Source organism: Octopus bimaculoides, chromosome 5, assembly GCF_046866305.1.
Source record: "Octopus bimaculoides isolate indiv1 chromosome 5, ASM4686630v1, whole genome shotgun sequence".
Classification (NCBI taxonomy): Eukaryota; Metazoa; Mollusca; class Cephalopoda; order Octopoda; family Octopodidae; genus Octopus; species Octopus bimaculoides.
The window spans coordinates 108,637,261-108,662,590 of NC_142932.1; the positions used below are offsets into that span (position 1 = coordinate 108,637,261).

The 25,330-nt window shown below is 36.5% G+C and overlaps 1 protein-coding gene and 1 long non-coding RNA gene across 5 annotated transcripts in view; one reads left to right on the forward strand and one right to left on the reverse strand.

Moving 5' to 3' along the window:
• Window positions 1-10,572, reverse strand: part of LOC106875794 (uncharacterized) — a 182,325-nt gene extending 171,753 nt beyond the window's left edge. For all 4 annotated transcript variants that reach the window (XR_016241770.1, XM_014924062.3, XM_052968196.2 and 1 more), the window contains exon 1: window positions 9,578-10,572. Coding sequence is in view for 3 of the 4 variants with exons in the window: in XM_014924062.3 (XP_014779548.1) it covers window positions 9,578-10,457 (880 nt within the window). In the remaining variant the exon portion in view is untranslated. The remainder of the gene's footprint in view (window positions 1-9,577) is intronic.
• On the forward strand, window positions 9,679-12,787 carry LOC106875797 (uncharacterized). Its single transcript, XR_001410161.3, has 4 exons — window positions 9,679-9,814; window positions 10,806-10,828; window positions 11,089-11,313; window positions 12,478-12,787. It is a non-coding gene; the product is annotated as an uncharacterized LOC106875797 (long non-coding RNA).
• Window positions 12,788-25,330: the final 12,543 nt, after the last annotated feature.

Below are 25,330 nucleotides of genomic sequence, written 5' to 3' on the forward strand. Positions count from 1 at the left end.
AGATCCAACAGGTTGGAAAACTGTCATGCTCCAACGTCTGCTTTGGCATGGCTTCTACAGCTGGATGCTTTTCTTAATGTTAATCCCTTTACTGGGTGCTTTTTTTTCATGGTACCAGCACTACTGAGGTAACCATATAGCTCACAAGACAACGATCCCCTTTGACTGAGTAGGACTACAGTACAGAGAGAGGCAGCTTTATGCTGTGAGATGAAGGGTTACGGTTTGAGAGAAGGGTCCAGAATGAAACAGGTTTCTTGCTGTAGAGTATCTACATGGTTACTCACATGACAAAAGAGAGGGTGGGAGTGGCTGAGGTGGAGTTAGAAAGAGATGAAAATAGAGGAAATGTCAGGGTAGACAAATAAGATACAAGGTGAGTAGAAGTAGATAGGAAGAGGAGAATGGAAAGTGTGGGTGGGTAGAAATTGGAAGAGTGTATAGTTCTGGGTAGAGAGAAAAATTAGTGGTATCAGGCAAAAGCTGGTGAAGTATGCAGTTCTGTTCACAACTAATTACATATGCATCATATGTCCATATCAGTGCAGTCTTTCTTGTGTACTACATCTGATTCCTCTCATGCCCAGTTTTACACAACACATTTGCACATCCAAAGGATCATGCTAGCTTCTTTTATTTCTAGTCATTTCAAGTCCTCTACATTCAAGGCCCATGTCTCACTACCATGTAGCACCACAGTTCTAACATAAGTGTCATACAATTTTCCCTTCACTTTGTTACTAGTAGAAGCTCTTTGAACTTTTTTCAATCAGTTTTGGACACTGTGATTCATCAAATGGGTTCAAAACACTATCAATGATGATCCTGAAAAATCAATCGATGCCACCACTAAAAAGCTTCAGGGGTCAGAATGGACTATCAGAACTGAAGTGCATAAGGACACTTCATACAAGTTGTATGTACAAAGGAGTGGTCAGTTCATGTCTGCAAAGACACAAGAAAATTATTTGATCCACATAAAGTAGTTACTTACAGGTTAAAACCCCTCACAAACATGACATGCTTTGGTTCTTCTCTGATGAAAAAAATCTCCCATCAAGACCAAAAATCAAACAAGGGAAATGACAGATGGTTATATGCAGAACCTTCTAATGTCTCCAGAATTACACACTAAGTTTCCAGAAACTGTGGTAGTTGTAAAAATGGTGAGTAACAAAGGTCACATCATGTCACTTTATACCTTTCTTCAAGATCTTAGAATTAATGTGTTGAGATGCTGGAGACAGTTGTTAAGCTCTGGATGGATGAAGTGTGCAGTGAAAGGCTGTGCATATTTTAACATGGCACAACACCTTCTCACAAAGCCCATGTAACCCAAGAACGGATGTCAGACAATTATTGTGATCATGTAATACCAAAGTTGTGGCCTGCAAATTCACCAAATTTAAATCCCATGGACTTCTATGTTTAGAGTGTTGTTGAAAAGGAGACCAAATGACATCCTTACACTACCATACCTTCACTGATTGCTGCTATTGTCCAGTTGATGCCTGAAACGAATAAGGACCATTTAGCGCAAGCATGTCAATGCTTCTGGTCCAGCACTGAAGCAGTCATCAAAACTGGAAAGTAGATTCATAGAATAATCTTATCAGAAACTTATAGTGTGAAGCAGAAAGCACTATCAATGCATACTGCGATAGTGCTATCTGATAGGAAGCTACTGATCTAAGGGATGAGAGATAAGTGTAATTAGTAAGTGTTAAAATTTGATGGATTGGAATGTCAGACATGCTCAATGGTTCAGTTGATATATACAGCAGTCCCTTCTGTAAAGCATGAACCCACTGACAAGTGATGTAAAAGAAGGTCTCTGGTGTATCCAACTCTGCTGAAGCTGTACTGGTAGTCACTAAGGAGAGAGTAATAGTTTCAAGGTATTAGAGAATGTCATTGTTAATGGCTGTTTTCATTATGTTAAAGGTGTTAGAAATGAGAGCAATAGAATGATAGGGACCAGTTGAGGGGAGTTGCTTTTCTTTGGAATGGGACACACAAAAGTGTGTTTCCGAGTGTTACAGCATAACCCTGAAAAAACTTGAGAGCAAAGAGTTTGATGAATACAAGAGCAAGTCCTGGGGTGCAATATTTGAGTGTAATAGAAGTAACATTGTCAGAGCTGATATTTGTGTTGTTTGAAGCAGTTGACAATATTTCTGCACTTAGTATATCTGCAAGTAGGGTGGGGAGCCTGGTGGAGTGGAATGGGGTAGATAAGGAGGGGATTGGCCAAAGGTGTGTAGGTAAAGTTGGATGCAAAGCATGCAGTGAAGGGGGATGGCTTTCTCCATGGAGGGAGACTTCACTTAGAAGACAAGAAGAAAACTCCATAAAGTTGGAGACTCTTTTGAAAAGACACAAGGATTGCTGCAGCTTGGGAGACAGGAAAGCTTGAAGTCCTTGTGATACACAAATGCACCTTTTGCACACTATTATAAGAGTTGCACAAATAGGTGATCATCACATACTTTTAGGGAGTACATGAGATTCTCCAAGTGTTATTGGCCTTGTTTTTTACCCAAACAGCTACAATGCAGTTATGAGTAAATTGTATGGGGTATTTAACACATTCAGATTTTGCTGTGTTGAATGTGGAGGGACATACCCAAAAGGATGGTTTCCGTCATCCCACTATAACTGTTTTTGATGGGTCTGGAGTAAAGCGTAAATGCTGCCGAGTATAAGTGGCATAAAACTAGTGGAGCCCCAACCAGTTATCTAACTTAAACTGTTAAATTTAAAACTTGATGGGGAAGGACACTGAAGTATGTGACTGTGTATTAGGTAGCTGTGATGAGGCAGTGATCAGAGGACTTGATAGATGCCCAGACTGTCATGGGTTAGTAGAGGTTAGGTTTTGAGGACAGAAAGAGATTAACAGCATTTGGGATGTCAGTGTATCAGTCTGGAATGCAAGTAGGGAATGAAATAAGTTGGTGCAAAGAGTTGAGAAAAGCAAATAATTCAGAAGGTGTGGGATGATAAGGAGTGAGGGCCATGAGGAGTTGTGAGCACTGAAGTCACTGAGGGTGATAAATTTGGAGAAAGGAAAGCTGAGGTAGATGTTCACAATGAAGGAGGAAATGTAGTTGAGTAGAAGGTGGTTCAAGGAGTTCAGAGAATGATAGAAGATGTAGTTAGGAGAATGAAAGAGGGAGATTTTGAGCCAGAGTAACTGGATGTTGTTACTGTTGAAATACAGGTGAGAGACAGGAAGAATGGAGCTTATACATGTGTAGCCACTACCTTTTGGGGTGAAATTTGAGTAAGAATTTATCCTGGACTGTTGAGATGAGTTGTAAACTGGGGTCATGAAATTTGTGTCTTAGAAAGAAATAGGATATGTGTGGTTGTGTAAGTGGTGATATGTGGAATCTAGGTGGAGAGAAGTCCTTGAATGTCTGAGAAAAGGTGGGAGAATTGGCCAGGAGGTTTGGATCTGCTTTTTGCTTTACTATGCATTGTATGTAAACGTAACCATTCAAATAGGGTTTATTCTCTATAATTACAAATTGCTCACTTTCCAATGTGCTTTATGAAATGGTTGTGAGCATATGGTAATATATTTTGGCATGAAATTCTTTGGGATAATGCCCAAAAAATTAAACTAGTTTTAGAGTATAATCATTCACATCATAAAAATTGGAGATACATTTTTACAATGATCATATACCATCACAGAACATTCATTTTCTTCTCATCCTAGCTGTACATTTTATTCATTGATGATTATGTTAAAATAAAAGAATCAACATGGGCAGTTTATAATTTAATTTCATATTACCAGCTATTTAGTAATAGAACAGTTACTGAGAGCAATGGTAGGAAATAACGAATGAGATGACATTATAAGATGATGTTTATTACAAGATGCATTTTGTGAATCAATGATCTAAACTCTTACAAATTCAAAAAGGTTAATGATATTTGTTATAGAGTCAAGACTATTGAAAAGGTTGCAAGACACAATGAAAATTTTAGGAAAATAAAAATAAGGAATAAGTGGAAATTTTACCGGTGAGCGTGTTAAATTATAAAGGCACAAAAAGAAAATGACTCTCCCCAGACACAACAGAGTATGCTTCAACACACGAACTCACATAAAGAATCTTGCAAACCAAATCTAAAAAACGAAATATAGCTAAATAGTTATTGGAATGTACTACAATTTTACAACTCATTATGTACTTTCTACTTTGGTTTTAGGTAATTCTTATATTGAAATCTTTACTCAGAAATTGCAAGACACCTGTGCTTATCTCACTGTCATACTTGAACTCTGCCAACAACCAACATAAAGCAACCTCTCCCCACTTAGCCTAGGGGTGGGGGTGGGTGCACCTTTCCTGTCTTACTAGTTACTTGGCAACCTCACTAGTGTCAGTGGTATGAAAAAAGAAGGGTGTCCAGCTACAGAAACCATGGCAAAGATGAGATTGGAGCACAATGCAGCCCTGTGGCTCACTGGAAACTGTCAAACTGTTCAACCTATACCAGCATGGAAAATGAACGTTAATAAATGATGATGATGATGATGATTAGTTACATTAAGATCAAAAATAGTTTCTACTTATATTTTGCAATGGCTATATTTTAAATATATTTCATCCAGAACAACTTGCGAAAAGGAATGTAAACCTCACATGTATGGCAGATGAAGGAAAATCTGACAGATTGATATACAATAAATAGTTAGTGTAGTATTTCATATGTGTGAGCCTGAAGCCAGCTGAGGATAACTTTGTTTTCCAGTCATTTGAGGCAGTGATATTGTTTGTGCAGAACGATACAACCCCTACCTACCTTAACCTGCAGTATTTTTCCACACAAACAACTCAAATGAATGAAAAGTACAGTCATCCTCAGTTGGCTTCGAACTCACAAATATGAAATACCAAACTAAATATTTAGTGTATATCAATCCTGCCTCCATCATTACAAAGCAACCCTTTCCCCTGATGGACACCCCAAGGGAAAAGCAAGGATGGCAGATCAAAAACAACATGGTGGATGTCTACAGAAACTGAAGCATTGACCGGTGGCTACACCTGGAGACAACTGCAATTCATTGCCAAAGATTGAGACAAATGGAGATCTCTTGTTGGCATCCAATGCTCCACATGAAGTTAAAGGAAAAGAAAAGATGATACTGGGATTCCACTGGCTTTTCAAATTGCTGACACCATTTATCAGTTGGTCACAAGGTGAGGCAGGGATCTGAACTTATAACTCACAGAGCAGAAATGAAAAGGCATCCTGTCTAATGCCCTAACAATACTGCAAATCCCAAAAGGACGAAAGGTAAAGTTGATCTTGGCAATTTATAGTCAGAGAACAGAGTCACAACAAATACCATGAAGCATTCTATTCAGCACTATAACAACACTGCCAGTTCACCTATGATGATATACATATATCATTTATATATATATATATATATATATATATATATATATATATATATATATATATATATACACTACACTCTCAGAGTGGTTGGCATTAGGAAGGGCATCCAGCTGTAGAAACTCTGCCAGATCAGATTGGAGCCTGGTGCAGCCTTCTGGTTCACCAGTCCTCAGTCAAATCGTCCAACCCATGCTAGCATGGAAGGCGGACGTTAAATGATGATGATACACACACACAGATCACTGACATATATACATCATTAGAGGTAGATAACAAAACTCCAGGGTTGATTTCAATGTTTATGTCCCACTTACTTTTGCTAAAATTGAGAACTATTGCCAATTAAAAATAAACTGTGTACTCAGAAGTCATATTTAAACAATAGATAAAAAAATTAAAAAAATTACAAAATGAGAGGTCTGGAAAATTAAAAATTTGCCTATTGGCATTACAATGTTACTATAGCAACCACCAATATAATTCAGAGATAGACATTCATAGACCAGGCTAATGCTATTATGGTTGTCAAATTATAATCAAACTCTTTATATTGCTTTTGATGGGAAGTAACCAAGTAGTGATAATTAAAATCTCTTAATTGGTATTTTCCTAACATTTCAAGAGTTAATAACAGTAATTTAGAAACAAGAAGTCTTTAACTATTAGTAAGCTGCCCTTCACCTCCTCAAAATTATTCTGATATTGTTTGTGCTGCAGTAGAGGTTTGCCTTATATATAATCTTTTAAAAAAGCAACAATGGTTTTAAGATGTAAATTAAGACAGGAGACACACCTTTTTTGAAGACGATGCTAATTTCACACACATACACATATCCATAAAATACAAACATGCAAATCTAATACACAACACATTAAAGTTATGGTAATTAATTCCTGTTGCTCTATACAAAAAGAATAATGAAAATGGGGCAAAGAGTTAAAATCGGAATTGCTAAGGGTGTTGATTATTAGAAAAAATTGTCTCAATCTGAAAATTCGTGACATATTGTATACAGCTGATTTTAAAATTAAACAAGTTTCCTTAGTTTCTGTTAAAGATAATGAAAGGCAATTTAAATACATAAACAAGTTATTAAAATTTTTTTCTGGTGCATGTCTTCTTTATAACATGGCCTCACGCCATGAGCTCTTCTCTCTCACTATCAACTAGTGGCACTTTCCCAAAACAGTACAGCTCCAAATCAGCTGTTATTTATATAGCACCAACATACTTAGGAAACTGTGCTAATACATTTCTCAATATTCCTTTCATTCCTCAATTTTTATCCACAGAAATGTCCGTTCTTCAGTCAATCTTCTAACATGTAAAGCTGAAAATCAATAAATCTAATCTTCAGTTATTTCACACACACATAAAAAAAAAAAAAAGCCCCCAAAACAAAACAATCTATGGGTTCACCATTTTCCATATCTGACAGTGATCACCTATAAGTAATGAATATCTCATTGTGAACGGCTATACTCCAGTAAACAAAATTATACACACACATATGATATTAAACTTTCATTGTAATTAGTGAAACTGGTATGCTCTACTCAGAAACAAGTCTGCTCAACGGTGTGCATTTAATTGTCAATTACTCCCGGATTGATCTATTTATAGTTGTAACAAAAACACCTTGTCTAAATAAAAAACACACACATCAACATTTAATACATACTTTTTCAGTGTAATATATATTACTGTATACTATTATCCAACGTTTCCAACATGTTAGTTACAATGATAAACTTCTTTTCAAACATTCAATAGATTTCTTTCCAATCTTTCAAATTGATTTATGAAAACTACTTTGCTTAATTGCTCAGAATAAGGACAAGAATACAGTAGAACGAAGTCTAAGGAGATATGTTGTCACTTTAGAAATAAAATCAAAGGTTGGAAAATTTGTATCATTTAGATTCTTGTAAAACTGATTATCTTAGAATTTACCCCATACCCCAAGGGGATATATAATAAAAATTAATACATCTAATTCTATTTCTACCATCACATATATAAGTGAATACAAATTTGATACGTGCATTAAGTATGACTCACACTAAATTATAGATTGTAATGCCAAGAATTTTCTATTTTACAAAAAGACTCCCCCCACCTCCAAAAAACAAAAACAAAACGAATAGAAAAACTACCACAAACAAGTTTTTATTAATGATATAAGCAATTTATAAAATTTAGTTTCAGGTGTTAAAATTCGCCATTTTAAATAGCAATAAAGTATTTAATGTTTGAATAAAACACATAAGAAATGTACCCCCAGCACAAAAAACAAACAAACAAAAAATCTTTGGAATATAAGAGATATTTAAAGGGGGAGGGTGCGAAGACTAGCCGATTAACGAAACAAATTAAAACAATTGGATTAGAAATTATATTTTAACAGCTTCAAAATCACATATTTAGCAAATGTCAAAGAGAATGTGTAATATGTAAATCGGAAACTGATACTAAGTAAAAAGATATTGAAAACAACCGACTTCTCGGCACACTTCAGAGGCGTGGATGAACTTTTAGTTCACTTGCATCACTATTTAACGGGGGAGGAAACAGTCTATAAACCACTGAAAAAGTTTCAGGCCATCCCTTACCCAGACTATGCTAGGCAGGGGTTGAGTGGTGTTAAGACTCGTGCCATAGTACTTTTTTTTCTTTCTTTTATTATTATTATTATTATTATTATTATTTTTGAATGAATCAAGCTGAAGTTAAACGACAACTTGCTGTGACACATTTTCATTTCATATTAAACAAGAGTGCGTGAGTGAAGTACTAAAATAAACAATGACGCGGCTCGGGCTTCTTGTGATGTTTTGAACAAATGTTACACGAATTACAACGATGTGTAAACAGTGTCTGTCGGTGAAGATGGCAGCGAACTTCAGCTGAACTTTCAAGTATTGCATCAAGCTGTTTATATATACAACAATTTTGTTAAACGAAACTTAACCACATTCCACATAAAATTGAACGATACCACTATGTAAAATAAACTGAAGTTCACAGTAGCACAGTTATGTTCTTATTGTAAGAAAGCACCAAAGCAGCGAAGGTAGTCATGGTATTCCACCATATTTTCAAAATACGACAGTAATTTAAAAACACTTTCACCGGAAAATTCCATATGGCGAGCAGAAGAAGGTACGATAAATAAACATTCAGAAAGTTCCGGCAAAATTACTGAGAGAAAAGCTGAGTGAATTGAGAATTAAAATTGAAATTACATACACCATGAATAATATATATATATATATATATATATATATATTTATGAAAGATTTCCTGCGCAGTTATTGAAGACTGTAAAGAAAGTCTTTTATAGTAGAGAACTCTTTAAGTATATAATTTACACATCTATAGTATTTTTTTTTTAAACATAAGCCTCCAAATAATGACAGTACAGTGTATTAAGTCACGATGTAAGTTTAATGAGAAAGAATAATAAAACTATGGATAGCATTTATTTGGTGTCAAATAAAAACTATCGTCTTCACACATCGAGATATCTCTTATTCTTATTTTGTTAGGTAAAAAAACAACTTTAACCTACAGCAAAATTTGCAACTAGCGTGGTTTAATTTTGCATCTAGAAGTATTTTATTGTTTTTATTCATACGTGGTAAAAGGTACGTAGCAAGATAGTTGCATTGAGTTGGAAGGGGGCACAGTTATGCATGGAATAAACAAAGATGAGGTCCTAGAATATATCAAGTTTAATTATATGATAGAAGTCGTCCATTAAGTAACAACTTGAACAGTAAATCGAAATATGAAGCCGATTAAAGTAAAGGTAAAACGAAGGCAACAAAGAAATAAAATATAAATACATGTTAATGACTTAAAAAAAATTTTTTAATCAGGGCAAGTTTCGAAAATCAAATGTGTTAAAGGAATAGACAAATAATAACTGTGTCGAAGGAGATATACTGAAGTATATATATATATATATATATATATATATATATATATATATATATATTAAAGAGGAGAATAATAATGTAAGGTGTAACGAAAGGAGAACTTAGGTTGAACTACGGAAAATAGGCACGAATAATGTTGATGACGTAAACATAAGGGTTGAAACATCTCACAGTACAAATTGTAATGCAGCTATAATCTACCCACCTTGCACATTTGTTTGTTTTTTGTTGAGGGTTATTCTTGACTGTTCGTGATCACCAGGTTTAGGTATCGTCTCCAAAGGTACAGCCTGCGGACAGGTGGTTCGCGACAGTTGTCGCTCCACATTGTTGCTTTCCTCCATTCCTGCTTCAGATGTTTTGTTCCAACTCTGAGTGGTGTTCTGCTCGGCAACCTGTGAAGTAGAACGACCATCTGACGACAACAGTGGTTTAATGACAGGTTGTTGTTCTCTAGAATGTTCATGTTTTCCTTGTTGTTGCATAGCTGAAGTTAGTTCTACATCACCAGAATCGGGGGATCCAGGGTGATTAACACTGACATGATTATTTGCATTATCAGACTTACTCGTTTCCATTTCATTTGAAGTAGTATTTTCCATTATAGCTTTATTAGATTCCATAATGGGTTGCATTAATCCTACCTCCAACAAGGGATTTTTATCGGGAACATTGTCGTCACTTCCATCTTCATTTTTATTTATGTTACACTCGGATAGACGGTGGTCTAACGAGGAATCAGACCCTGCTGTATCTGAAGCAGTGAATGTTGATGGTGAGCCTGTTGTTGTTGTTGTTGTCAATGTACTAGCGACTGTGTTGCTTAACATGCACGATGTCGTGTTGTTGCTAGTTACATCAAAGCTCGAGACTTTAGCCTCGCTATCTTTGCCATTTTCACTCAGTACCGTGTCTACTGCAGCTGCGTTTGTGACAACACCACTGCCACAATCGCAACTGCTGGTGCTCGTAGTACTATCGGTATCCTCCTTCGGAAAGGGACTACTGGTGGTGGGAGCCCCGGGACTGTCTGTTGTGTTTGTTTGGGCTACGCCTCCGTGTACCAGTTTCAATTGATCGTCCATTTGCGTGCGAGGGATTGGTTCAGTCGCTCACACACTTTATTGTGGCTTCCTTCCCTCCCAACACTCGCTCAACTTACCGCCGTTATATCAATAACGACAGCCATCACAAGATCTCACTCTCGTTCTCTCTCGCAAACCCACGCGAGATTTCTCTTGGAATAGTAACTTAGCTCATTAAATACGTTGTTTACTAGAAAATACGATCGTCACGAAATTATAAAGTACCAAATAATTACAAGTTGTAATTATCTATATTTTGTTTCAGTTAACATTTAAACTGTTTTCTATCTATAGAATTTAATGAATAACTCTTTTATTTTGCATGCTACCTCCAATATGGCGTCACAGTCAACAAGTGTTTTCATAGACAGGTAAGCTGGGTTTTTGTAGTAATTTTCAACTTCACTGTTTACTGACAATCATTTGGGAGTTTACAAATAAGTGTAAAAATACGCAAACATAAAAAAATATTTGTTTTTCAGTCCATAGGTGGTTTTTGGTATGATGATTTATATGTCTTGGAATCAGGACTCTGAAGTTATGTTGGTTGAGTAATAAGTTGCAGACCCTACAACCGGTCTTTAGACATGTTTACATTACGATCAGAATGACTTTGTTTTCTATTTTTCAGATTGAATATGCATCAGGTTTCGGAAATCCTAGAAGAAGGCGATGATAGAAACTCCACTACTTGACATTGCACTCCTTATTCCCGAAGTAGAAAAGGGTAATCGAACAGATGATGATTCTAATGATTCCGCTGATCCAGTGAGTTGTTTAGGAAGAAGTGAACTGCCGAGAAACTCAGTGTGATTTTGTGCCAAAAGGAACGAACGATGTGAATGAAGAAGAAACTGTAAGTACGCCCAAATAGTCAACAAAATAGATAAAAACCTGAAATGGAAGAAAAACACTGTACCAGTATTTGATATAAATGTATATAACACTGTTTCGAAACCAGTGCCAGAATGTTTCATATTATATTAAGTGAATTAGAGGCGGAAGTTTTTTAAACTTATATTTGATAAAGCATTTTCCCAGAATATCCTTCATCAGACTATCCTTTATGCTCATCAGAAAAACACCACCTTGAATGCATCTGGTAATAAAATATAGATGATGTTTAGAGGACTTTTTCTAAATGTCCTAGTAAAAGGACCTATTTATCACCCGAGAAAGACATTTAGGTTGATGGATTGTAATCCAATATAATCATTTTGAAGATATTCTGCATCTTACTTATTTGAAGGATTATGCAAACAGCTTATCCAGTATATAACCAATTTTAGATCACTTAGGAAAAAGTTTCTTGAGCTGAAGACTTTGGATGAACATATTTCTCTCAATGAATGTAGGATTTCTAATTTTGTTTGTTACTTTACCAAGCAGCATATTAGATTTGGGTTAGAAAAGTGGCTGTTCTGTTACTGAATATATATATATATATAGGAAAAGCAAGTGGGTTCAACAAAAGTGTTGAAATCAAAAACTAGTAAATTAGATCAATAAAGGAAATGTGCCAAAAAATCTGGATATAAACTATATTTTGATGATTATTTTACATCCTATGATCTTTTCATCCACTTATCGGAAATTGGTATTTGTGCATTAGGAACTATATATATGAGAAATTAGATTTGGGAATTGCCCTTTTACCAAAAACGGTAGCATTGAAGAAGATGAAAGTAAGCACTGAGATTTCTACAACACCCACTGTATTTGCAATAAAATAATGGCAATAATGTGCTCACCTTAGCAACAAAATGTAATTTGTCTATTATTGGCTGAACAAAACGATTTTCCCTGGAAAATCTTAGTGTACAATTCCTTTAACCAGTTTCTATGAACCATTACAACTCCTTCGTGGGATGGAAGTGGATCAACTTGCTCAATGGATAGCAAGACATACGAGAGGAAAAGGTGGTGGTAGCCAATCTTCAGTTATTTTTTTGATGTGATTGTAATGACTGCTTGGTTACTTTGAAAGAAATCAAAGAACAATACAAATCCTCTTTTCCAGTTCTGATGGTGTTCAGCTGTTGCAGTTTTGAAGATCTATACGGATTTTGCATCCTATGGAGGAAGATTTCAGTCTGCAGTACAACTTTTCAGTTTATGACGATGGCTTGACTCACAGGCTACACTCAGAAATCAAAGATGTAGTATTGCACTTGTAAAGCCACATTTTCACCTTCAAAGTGTGATGTTGATTCCATCCCAAATGTCAAAAAGTATACTAGACTTGTTATGCACTAAAACAGATGTTTATCAATAAATGTTTTTTTTTTGTACTGAATATGTGTCTTAAATAAAATTTGTTTTATTCGAAATGTCTTTTTTTATATCCAGACTGCATTGTGTCCTAAATAGACACTTTATAACCAAAATTCTGTCAGTATTGAAACATTGAAAATTTGAAAGGTGGTCTTTATATACAGTTGAACATAGATGGATGTTTTGTTAGGAGACTGAATACTGCAGGATTCACCTTGAGAGGTCCTCTTATATGAATGTGTGGTACATAAAGGTACACGTATATTGTTGGCAGATGGGAATTGTCTAGATCAAGTGATTTCAATGTACTGTGTCTCTTCACTGACAGCTGTCCGCTTGATGCATACCAGCGAAGGTCTCACTGCCAATGATATACCAAATTATAGTGACTTTACCTGATGTTGCAGGTAGCTGGCAGGCTTGTTAAAAAATAATTAATGACAAGCAGTATTAATACCAAAAGGCAACTCTTTCATCTAACTAAATGTGAATGTATTGTTAGAACACTAAATACTACAGTATTTGGTGTCCTAACAAAATAAGTTGGATATAAAGATTGCCTTTTGGTATTAATACTACTTCTTTCACTAATAATTAGTGAAAATTTAAATGCAAGGTAACTATTCTGCACACAAAATTTTATTGAAAAAGAATGTAAACTAAACTATATGCATTAATGGGTTAAGCAATTTTTGCTTTTACTTGCTAGTTCTGGAGGTAGGGTCAGTGCTCATAGCATTTGTAGACTTCCTAGACCAGTGAGATCAATGCCATTAATGCTTCCCTTGAACCTTTGAGAAATATGAGTGGAGAGAGAATTCAAGAGAGTCAACTTTCTGGAGAGGAAGGACAGGGCATAGTTGTTAGTATGGAGTCAGGATGGTTGGACACAACAAAGATGATGGAAATAGGAGAGACAGGTATGACTGGAATGTCTGAGTCAGGTAACATGAGCTCAACCATCTCTAAGGAACAGAGGCCATTATAATTGCAATAGAAAAGACAGAGTGGAGACAGTGTGCCGGTAACCAGAAGCTGGAATGTCTGTGTGCATCAGTAGTGCTTCGAAGAGAAAGGTTGATCATTGGGATGCTTGATTTACATCCTTGTTATGTGAAATAAGAGACCCCTTACTTGATAAATAGATGATTGAATGTAAAAATGCCTCAATTGTAGTCATCAACCCACACAAACATAGAACAATGGACATGCTAAGGATGTGCTTTTACCAAGAGAGATCACATTTTGGTAGTGAAACCCAACAGTTGTGATTTCGAGGACTCCTTCATTCAGAGTGCTGCAATTGATTAACCCTTTCGTTACTATATTTCTGACCAAAATACACCCCTCATGAGTTTCAATTAAATTCTAAAATAATCATGAATTTAGACTAGTCTCATTAAACACCTGTAGCTTTTTTTATTTATCAACATATTAATGTGATATTTGGAACATAATTGAAGAAAGGGTTCTTAATCAATTCTATTGCATAATTTTTGTCTCAAAGTTCTCCATGTACTGGGGTACTGCTAGAGTCTCTCACATGTAAATATTGGTTCAGCTTCATGAATCGTACTCGAGTCATATTACTGGAAGCATATTCATCGCCAAAAGGTTCCTGATTGCTCCAGTAATTTGTTATTCTGGGTAACTGTCTAATACCCATAATAATATTTATGGCAAAAAATGCCCGTATTTCATCTACAGTTGCAGGAAACCACAAGCTATCTTTTTTTCCGGCTTGTTTACGTTCTGCGTAACGGTTTGTTTCCGTAGTAATCATTTCAAACAAGCATGAAAAAGAAGTCTAAAGGTTTTGCTTCCTGAGAAAGACTATGGGTAGACTCTCTCTCCTCAGAAAAATTGTTAATAAAATATTTTAAAAATCTTTTCTCCATTCTGGTGTAAAATCATCCTCGTCGCTGCTTTCAATTTCAGATACCACTATCAGGGTAGAGAAGGGTATCTCTAAGTGTGAACCCCAGGAGTAGCTGTTCCAGCACATCTCTCTCACTGTTCTCCAGGGCAACAAATTTTCCATTTTGTCTACTGAATAGCCCTTTTAGATATTTCTCTGCTGTGAGGAAGAGGAAAGATAAGATGATTTTGGCAGGGCTTTTCACATCATTTGTAACTCAAACTGTATGCATGCATATATATATATATATATATATATATATATATATGATTGCTTCTCTTGTTGTGAACAACAAATATAAATAGTAAAATAAAGCAGTGATCATGTTCTATGAACACACATGTGCCTCTTGAGGCCTGCTTGTGTCTTGTTTAACCTTTTTGTAAATGGAGCAAGTTGAGGGCTCAGTTTGCTCAAGTGCTTGTGGATCATTTACTATGTGTTTTCTTGAGTGGACAACAAGGTCTGCTTTGCTTCATGCCACAAAACCACGACGACAGGTAAGGTTTTCATTTAGAAGAACAGCATTTTGCCAGCGTGCCTTCATGCTTGTATGAAGTTGGTGTCAACTTTGCTGAAATATATATAAGATGTAAAAGAGAAAGAAAAATGTTACATCAAAACTTATTATTTCCAGTGATTACAAAATAGCCACTTTGTCCCCTTAGTAATTCTTCATCATATATAATGGAATGAATGCTTTCTTATAAGAAGCTGCAAACTTTTTCCAACCAAAGATTGATTAGAAAAATATGTTTTGATAAACATAATTTTTGCAGTGGGATATGTATTCATTTATCCGATGAAGGGATATGACATCGATAGAAGCATACTGTAAATTCTTAGTAAGTTGGATTGTGTGTGGAAATTCATCATACCCATGAGAATATTAGAAGTACTTAGAAAATGAACCTTGAGGGAGCTGTCTTTCCATAAAATTCTAGGCATTCAGTGTTGTAGTTGTCGCTTTATTCATGTACTGTTTGCTCAGCTAGCTGTTCGAACATCTCTGCATTTAAATACTTAGTCAATTATGTAAATGTGCTGGATTAGGACTGGCTATACTGGCATCAAAATGAAAATTGTTCCAGTACAGTTTCAATAGTCTGACCATTTTATTTGTGTAGACTAAACCAAAATCTTCCAATAGCTGTGAAATGACAGTTGGAATAATCTAAAGAAAAACATAAAAGATAAATCTGAAGACATCCTGCTTTCATAAGTATAGCAGACTTGATCAGGAAGGAATGGTAGCCTATGAAATTGATCACTTTACTGCTGCTTATAGTTTACACCAGAGCTGTAACTACTCTTGCAACTGTCTGCATGTATTGGTTTACATTATCACATATTTACTTTCAACTGCATATCATCTTTCATGACTCAAGAAAACAAAAAAGAGAGAAAAACTGGGCTTGTATACAGGGGAATATATATATATATATATATATTCTCTATTGACATACATGCATGCATACACAAATAATTGGAGTGGTGGTATTAGCAGAAAGAAGAGTTAGAGTGGTCAACTGTTGAAAAAGGCATCATCATTTAATGTGCACTTTGCTATGGTTGCATGGGTCAGATGAAATTTGTTGAGACAGGTGCCCTTCCTGTTGGCAACTCTCACCTGTTTGTAAGCAAGGTTATATTTCCCCATGACTAAGCATGTTTTCATGGAAGACTGGAAATTAGCATCACTTGTATGATGATGATGTTTACAACCATCATCTGATGTTATGGCAAGGGTACACTTACATATGTGGAGGCGCAATGGCCCAGTGGTTAGGGCAGCGGACTCGCAGCTTCAATTCCCTGTTGTACTCTTTCGCCCCAACTTTCTCTCACTCTTTCTTCCTGTTTCTTGAGTAACGCTGCGATGGACTGGCATCCCGTCCAGCTGGGGGGGGGGGGGACACACACATACGCCATAGAAACTGGGAAACTGGGCCCATGAGCCTGGTCAGGCTTTAAAAGGGCATCAAAAAATGTATATGTATGTTTATTTTGTGGGGAATTGTATAAATACACACATGCATGTGCGCGTATGTGTGTGTGTATAGTGGGAGAGAGAAAGATGGGGGAGGTGAGATATAATTTCTTGTCTCTTGTTCAAAAGAAAATCTCTTTGCATAGCACCCATTCAGGTTTTGGACAAGCACAAACACACAGCCACACACACACATGAGGCAATGGTAGGAGAGAGACATTTGGTGTTATACAATGGTGCTACATCCAGAAACATATAGCTAAGAAACAAAATTCTTGCCACACAGACAGGACTGTCTTACAACAGAGCTTATAGAAAAAAAAAATAATCAGTAAGTTTATAACCAGCTTCCGAAAAATTCTTATTAATAATTATTATTTATTTGCATTTTATGTATATCTCTTTTAGCATAACAGCATGCAAGAGATAAAAGTTTCTTTGGGATTTTGCTAAATTATTTTCTGATTTTTGCCGGAATATTTTTAAAACGCGTAGTTTAGATGTAGTTCAAATTTATAGTTTAATAACACCCAACTCGATTTCGGTGAGAAATAATGTTTTTTCTTGTGCTATCAACTAATCTCATCTCCTAATATACTGCAAATAACTTTTTTCCACCAAAATTGGAGTGAGGCTCTTGGACCTCCACCTTGGAATTATTTCTTTTACCTCGTTTTTTTTTTTTTGTGTGCTATCAATTAATCTTGGCTCCTAGTATACTGCAAAGAACTTTTTTCCCCTTTGTGACATATTAGGAGATCAGAACTGTGGCTGTTTTTTTATGCCTAATAGCTGCTATTTCTAGCATACTAAACAACCACATTGAGGACCGGCTACCTTTGAGTTTATTTAAAAGGGAGAGAAAAATGCTTTACACAACAAATTCCGATATAATCATAATCTACACCATCTGAGACATATATGTAGAAAATTTTATTAACAAATTATCCATGTTTCGGACAGTTACCACAGGCACATACACACACACATATATACATATATATATACACACACACATATAAATATATACATAATATATGCATATCATCATCATCATCATCATCATTTAACATCTATTTTCCATGCTGGTATGGGTTGGACGTTTTGACAGTGGCCAACAAGCCAGGGGTTACGTCTGGCATTCGTCTGGTTTGGCATGTTTTTTGTAGCTGGATGCCTTTCCTAGCGCCACCACTTTGCAGTGTGGACTGAGTGTTTTTATGTGGCACCGCATGGGAGCATGGTTTTAACGGCTAGATTTTTGTATTTTTATGATTCTATAGACCTTGGTGCAAGTTGACTGGGTACCTGGAGCCCTCCAAAATTGTTCCCAACTGGGCTCTGCACCTCCTAAGGATGGCCCTGCATGAGAAAGTCTATGGATTCTGCTATTTCCCTTCCATTACATAAAAAAAAAATGAGAACTTAATTTGTAACAAGAATATAAAATTGACCATTAAGGCAGAAATATGTAAGACTGAAGAGGGAATTTATGACTCAGAACTTTGTTTATATGTCGGGGGTAAAGAAAGATGCATATTTATTTCTAGTGTTAAGGTTTCCGGGTTGAATTCATGAACTTATTGCTTTTGTCTAACCAAGTCACATGAGTTTAGAGAGATGATCAATAAACAAAAGATCATGTGATTAGTGAAGTCAGCTGACAAAATGTTTTTGAAATATTCTGGGCGTTGTATATAACAGGTGGTAGAGTCTACAAGAAATTAAATAAACGATATTGAAAGTATTAGCACTTATATAACCTTGTAATTGAAACCAGTTATATCTTGTAGATATACAAACTAATATACTTTTCACTGGAACATACAAATGTCTCAGTGTTGCTTCAATAGGTGATAAAATACATCATCATCACTATCATCGTTTTAACGTCCACTTTCCATGCTAGCATGGGTTGGACGATTTGACTGAGGACTGGTGAACAAGATGGCTACACCAGGCTCCAATCTGATCTGGCAGAGTTTCTACAGCTGGATGCCCTTTCTAACGCCAACCACTCCGAGAGTGTAGTGGGTGCTTTTATGTGCCACCGGCACAAGGGTCAGGCAGACAGTACTGGCAACGGCCACGCTCAAAGTGGTGTTTTTTATGTGCCACACGCACAGGAGCCAGTCCAGCAGCACTGGCAATGACCTCGCTCAAATATTTTTTCACGTGCCAGTAAGGTGATCACACTCAAATGGTGTTATTTACATGCCACTAGCACGGAAACCAGACAGCTGCTCTGGCAATGATCACGCTCGGACAGTGGTGTTAGTGCTCCACTAGCACAGGTGCCAGTCATCGATGATGATGATGATGATGATTATATATATATATATATATAGTTAAAGTCTTTGTCAATACCAAAAGCAACAATGTTGCTTTCACAAAAATTCTCCAGGCAAGAAAAAAATTAGTGTGACATGAAATAGCAAATCTCTGGTTGCCCTGGCTGTAAAGAAACAACTGGTGGTAACTGAAGAGAAAAAGAGATTCAAAATAATAATGAACATTGGTTATTTGTGACATCCCCTTGTAGATGTTGGGAGTAGTGGTAGTAGTAGGACAGATGTGTTTGTAGTTGGTAAGATCAGAGTGGTTGCTTTTTTTGAAGATAGCATACACTGTCACAAGGTTCCACTCGTAGTTGATATCCTTTGAGAGAGACTGAGAGATGTTGGAATGTTTAATAAAGATAGCAGACTTTTGATCCAATAATCGAAATAAAATTATGTTGGTGCTTTGAGTACTGCAGTAACAAACTACTCATCAGTGACTCATAGATGTTTTCTTCCTCTTCTATTTTCTAACAACATTGAAGGCAGATGACTTCTATGCCAGAACACGTCCATATCTTGTAGACCTAGGTAACAATATTAGGCTAGTGAAAGGTGTGAGCTGGCAGAAACATTAGCATGCCAGATGAAATGCTTAGCAGTATTTTGTCTGTCTTTATGTTCTGAGTTCAAATTCCGCCGAGGTCGACTTTGCCTTTCATCCTTTTGGGGGTCGATTAAATAAGTACCAGTTACGCACTTGGGTTGATATAATCGACTTAATCCGTTTGTCCTTGTTTGTCACCTCTTTGTGTAGTCCCTTGTGGGGAGTAAAGAAATAAGAAACATTAGCATGCCGAGTGAAATGCTTAGTGGTATTTTGTCTGTCTTTATGTTCTGAGTTCAAATTCTGCTGAAGTCGACTTTGGTTTTCATCCTTTCGGGGTCGATAAATTAAGTACCAGTTGTTTGGCTGGACCCCTCCCCCAAAATTTCAGGCCTTGTGCCTAGAGTAGAAAAAAATATGAGGTTAGTGATATATGATTCATTTCCATTTTTTTTTTGTCTTTATTTGATTATGCCAATGGTCTGTAGGATTATCAGTTTCACTATGTATATATTGGATACAGAAATAGAGTGTGGAACCCACTACAAAGCCCAATCTGTTCTATCCTCCTTCCTGAGCTATTCCTGTATCTCCTACCTTACCCTTCTGCAGTTTGGCATTTCCCACCATTTGCATCCCCACCCTTTTTAATCGTTTACTACACTAACCTCTCCAGACACTTGTTTATTCCTTCCTCACACTCTTATAAAAACATTCACTCTCTCATCTCTTCCTATAATCCACAATCCTATGGCATAGTGGTTAAGAGTGTGGGCTACTAACTCCAAGATTCCGAGTTCGATCCTGGGCAGTGACCTGAATAATAACAATAATAATAATAATAATAATAATGATAACAACAACAACATCGAAAAATACCTTAGGAATGAGAACCCAGGTTCCAAATTTCCCCAAGACACCTGATGAAGGCTGGAAGGTATATTAGTCGAAACGTTGTGTTAACAACAAACAAAATGAGGACAAATATCTGTCAATTGTAAATAATGTAAATAATGTACATAATTCCTCATCTCTTAAATATAGAACTGTATTATCCACAACCCTTGTCCTCTCTGATGCTCACCTTCTTGTTCCTGTGCCACTAGAGTTTGCTCTAGTATCCCATCACTACTTTTCTCTTATCTCCTTCAGCCATATATCTCCTGTCTAGCAAGATGCCTATCCTCTATTGTATTTTTGTCTTTCAACACCTGGTATACAGCCATTCACCTCCATCTTGTGCTCTCCAAAACTTCTTAGTAGTGGAAGCTTTTTCTTCCCTTTCTCTCTTCTCTTTCTCTGTTCTTTTCTGTCTTACAAATTACACGAGAACCTCACTAGTGGTGGTGAATAAAAAAAACAAAAAAAAACACTCTGTAAAGCAGCTGGCATTTGGAAGGACATAAAGCTGTAGAAACCATGCCAGATATGACATTGAAGCTTGATGCAGCCTGGCGGCTCATTGTCAAACCATCCTGCCCATATCAACATGGAAAGCGGACATTAAATAATAACGATGAGATGAAATTTATTATAATCACAGATAATGTTATCATCCAATTATTGCTATCAATATTAGTGGGTCCCAAACACTTTATTTACACAATGTAATCAACTGATTATTGTCATAAAAAAAGATTTATAAGTATCAACTCATTAAGCAACTTCCACAGCTTATAGTTTTAGCAACATAAAATAACAAAATTGTGACAGTAACATCTCCATTTTTTTTTTCATGACATAGCTAATCTACTAACGTTTTGAATCAACTCAATTCTACCAGATGTGAATATTCACACCTGGAATATTGTAGTCAGCAAAGAAAACAGTACTGCTGCGTATTCAAGGGTTTTCTTCAATGTTATCCAATGTGGGGTTTATCTATCGGAGCAGCTCATATATACATAGATGTATGTGACACATGCATGCCAAAGGTGCAGATCAAATATGACAAATCAATGTAGATGTGTGTGTGTGTGCATGCATGAGTGAGTCAATGTATGTTTGTATATGTGTGTGTGTGTGTGTGTGTGTGTGTGTGTGTATGATGGCCATCCACTCGTGACCGAGGAAGACCATTGCTGACCTTCAGGAACATTGTGCTCTCTAGGACTAACTTATATTTTGCATTTGTGGCTCCATTGGTGGCTAATGAGCCATATATATATATATATATATATATATATATATATACACACACACATATATATACAGGGTGCTGTGGAAAAAAATGTTGTCTAAATTACACAAAAATGAAAATAATACTAACATCTTATTTTAACATATATTTACCAAAATTACATTAAAATATCTTGAAATACTAAAGGGTAAATTCATTTAATAAAATCGCCATTGGCTTCAGCCACAGTCTCCAGCTGACTGTGGAATCTCCTGCAAATCTTCTCGATGGTCTCCTTGTTTAAGTTGTTGAATACTGTTATAATCCTTGCCTTCAGTTCATCTTTGGTGTTACAAGGAGTTTTGTTGGTCTCTCACTCAACTGCACCTCACATATCATAATCAAGAGGGTTGCAGTCTGGGGAGTTAGAAGGCCAAATTTTAGAGGTGATGTGGTTGCAGAAATTGTCTGACAGCCATGACTGGGTTCTCCTGCTTGTGTGGCACGGTGCAGAGTCCTGTTGCCAGACATAGGGTGTTCCAGCAGCCACCTTGTTGACCCAAGGCAGCACTACCTCCTCCAGGCACTTGACGTAGGCCTCTGCGTTAAGTGTGAGGCCATGTGGGAAGATCATTAGTGATCACTTCAAACACCATGATGTTGACTGGATGTTTGATTTTTGTCACTCAGATTGCACTTTCCTCAGATTGACACTCAAACACTCTGAAATGTTCATATTGGAGCTTCCGGCATGAATGCCAAGCAATACAGCATGTCATTTCCAAATTTCTGGCAGAGTGAATTGCATCATGGTGCTGTTTTTCTCACAGATGGTGCTGAACTGACCCTACCATGCTGTGTAGTCAACAAAATCAAAAACAAACATATATGTATACATACACACACACACAGACACACACACACACACACACACACACACACACACACAGATATATATATAGAGAGAGATTGAGAGATAGATAGATAGATGGATAGATAGATTGATAGATAGATAGATGGATAGATAGATAGAAAGCTGTAACCAAAATACAATGTATTATAAGAAATATAACTACTCACTTGAACAGTTTGCACAGATTATATTGAATTAATGACAACGAAGATAAGACATAATAATTGAATTTCAAATACATTAATGGTTGCTTCTAAATTTAATCAAATCATAAATTATAACGATTGACATGCATTGAAAAGATAATATTATATGGTAAATATTTTTCAACAACAAGATATGTATTAAATTGGTAAATAGCACAAGATTTTAAAGCATAATCTGAAATAACAATAAACTGTAAATTTTTCATTGATGATAGTGAGTTATCATTCCAGTATTTGTTGCTACCAGGTGGCTCTGTGTGATTATAGCAATGACTTGATCATGATTGGCAAAGAGTAACTGATGACAGTGGCAATGCTTACCTCCAGCCTATTTACCCCATCACTCTTCCTCCCCCCATATTTGATCTACCACCCATCACTTCCTCTATCATCTGAGAGCAGTATAGGCACATACTACATCCCCTGACTTTCTCAGTTACCTCCCTCACCAGTTATTCCCCCACCCACCCACCCACCCACCCATCACAGTTACCATTCTTCCCCTGCCTTCTGTCTCCACCAACCTGCCTCTTTCCTCTGCTCCCCATCATCAACACCTCACTTCCTGCTATCACCTGCAATGTCCTCACATATCTACTGCAACCCCTGCCGCTGAGCCTCTCCTATATTTCCCTCCATCATTTGCCACAGTTACCTCATCCTGCCCACTCACACAGCCCAAGCCACATCTATTCTCACCACCCCCAATGTCCTTCCAGGGCATGTCCTAACACATCTTTGCCATCATCTCTCTCACTATCTGTATCTTTATCTTACTCTCTAACCCACTCTTTGTTTGCTAACTGGGGTATCCATGCATCTATGCTACAACAAGATGCCTGTATCTGTCCTTTCTATGCCTTAAATCTCTCAACGGGCACAAAGTCACACACCCTCAATACTACTCTGACCTCCACTCCCAGTTGAGGAGTTTTTGTCTTGCAAGGTACATGGTGACCCTGATGGTGCTGGTGCCACATTAAAAGAACTAGTAATGGTACCACATAAAAAGCATTGTTGATGGTTCTGCATGAAAAACACAGGTGCTGGTGATACATAAAAAGCACCCAGTACACTCTATAAAGTGTTTGGCATTAGGAGAGGTATCCAGTTATAGAAACCATGCCAAAACAGACAATCAAATCTGGCGTAGCTCCTGGCCTTGCCAGCTCCTGTCAAACCATCCAACCCATACCAGCATGGAAAACAGATGTTAAATGATAATGATGACTATGATGAAGATGACAACGATGATGATGATGAGGATGATGATGAAGTCATCAGACATATTCAATGTGTGTATGACTGGTCAGCAATTGTACTGGATAATCTTGTAATTGGATCTAATCCTTGTCTGTTTGAATCAAATACACTATTGAACTGAGTTTCTTTGTAATTGCACCACAGATCTATTTTGCTTTTGATAATCCCTGATAAACACCAATTGTCCAATGCATAATTTATTGGATCAAACAGACTCCAAAGAGGTTGGTGTTCATCTGCATTGGAAAGACACGTATTATTTAGTAAAATCAATAAAACAAATGTAATGAACTTGCCATGGAAAATGGAAAAGCCGGTGTTTTGGACAGAGGCCTTCTTCAGAGAAAAGTTGACAGGAAAAAAATTAATGAAATTATTGAAGACAGCAAATTTTTACATCCTCTGAATTAAAAGAAAAAACAAAAACCTGTGGCTAGTTGTTTTAACTTAGAGAATATAAAACTTTACTGCATCTCATTAAATTCTCTCCTGTCAACTTTTCCTTGAAGACACACTGTCTGAAATGTTGAATTTTCCTCTCCTCATTGCAAGTTCATTGTACTTTTTATTCTATTGATTTAACCATATAATTTATTTGAACTGTTTACTTGTTTTCCATTTGACCATGGTTTTACAACAATAATAATTATTTCAAGTTTTGAAACAAGATCAGAAATTTCTGGGGAGAGGGTAAGTTGATCCCATTGACTCCAGTGCACAACTGGTACTTATTTTACTGACCCTGTAAGGATGAAAGGCAAAACTGAACTTGGCAGAATTTGAACTCAAAACATAAAGATGGATGAAATGTTGCTAATGATTCTGACAGCTCCTGACCTTCACAGCAATAATGACACAATAGTTTATAGCACTTCTATGGATGATTTTCCTATCTAATGGCTGATCTGTTGCAGACAATGAGAACAAAATATTTTGATTGTACTCCAACCAACAAATGGATTTTATGGCATGCTGTTTGGGATTTTTTGTTTGAACAATGCACTCTGCTTCACCATTTGAAAACACAATGGGAAACAAGTGACTTCAAATGTTTAATGTCCACTTATTTTGCAAAACCTCTTGAATTTAGATGATATAACTTAAGTACCATTCTTGGCTAGAACTGTTTCAGGCAGTCCTTTAGTGGTGAAAATTTTACACTGTTGTTAAAGTTTCAAGTGTGGTTGTATCGTAAGAAGCTTGCTTCCCAACCACATGGTTCTGGGTTCAGAAATAAATACAGTAACAAAAGGGTTAATGTCCACTTTTCCATGCTTGCATGGTTCAAATGGGAATTTGTTGAT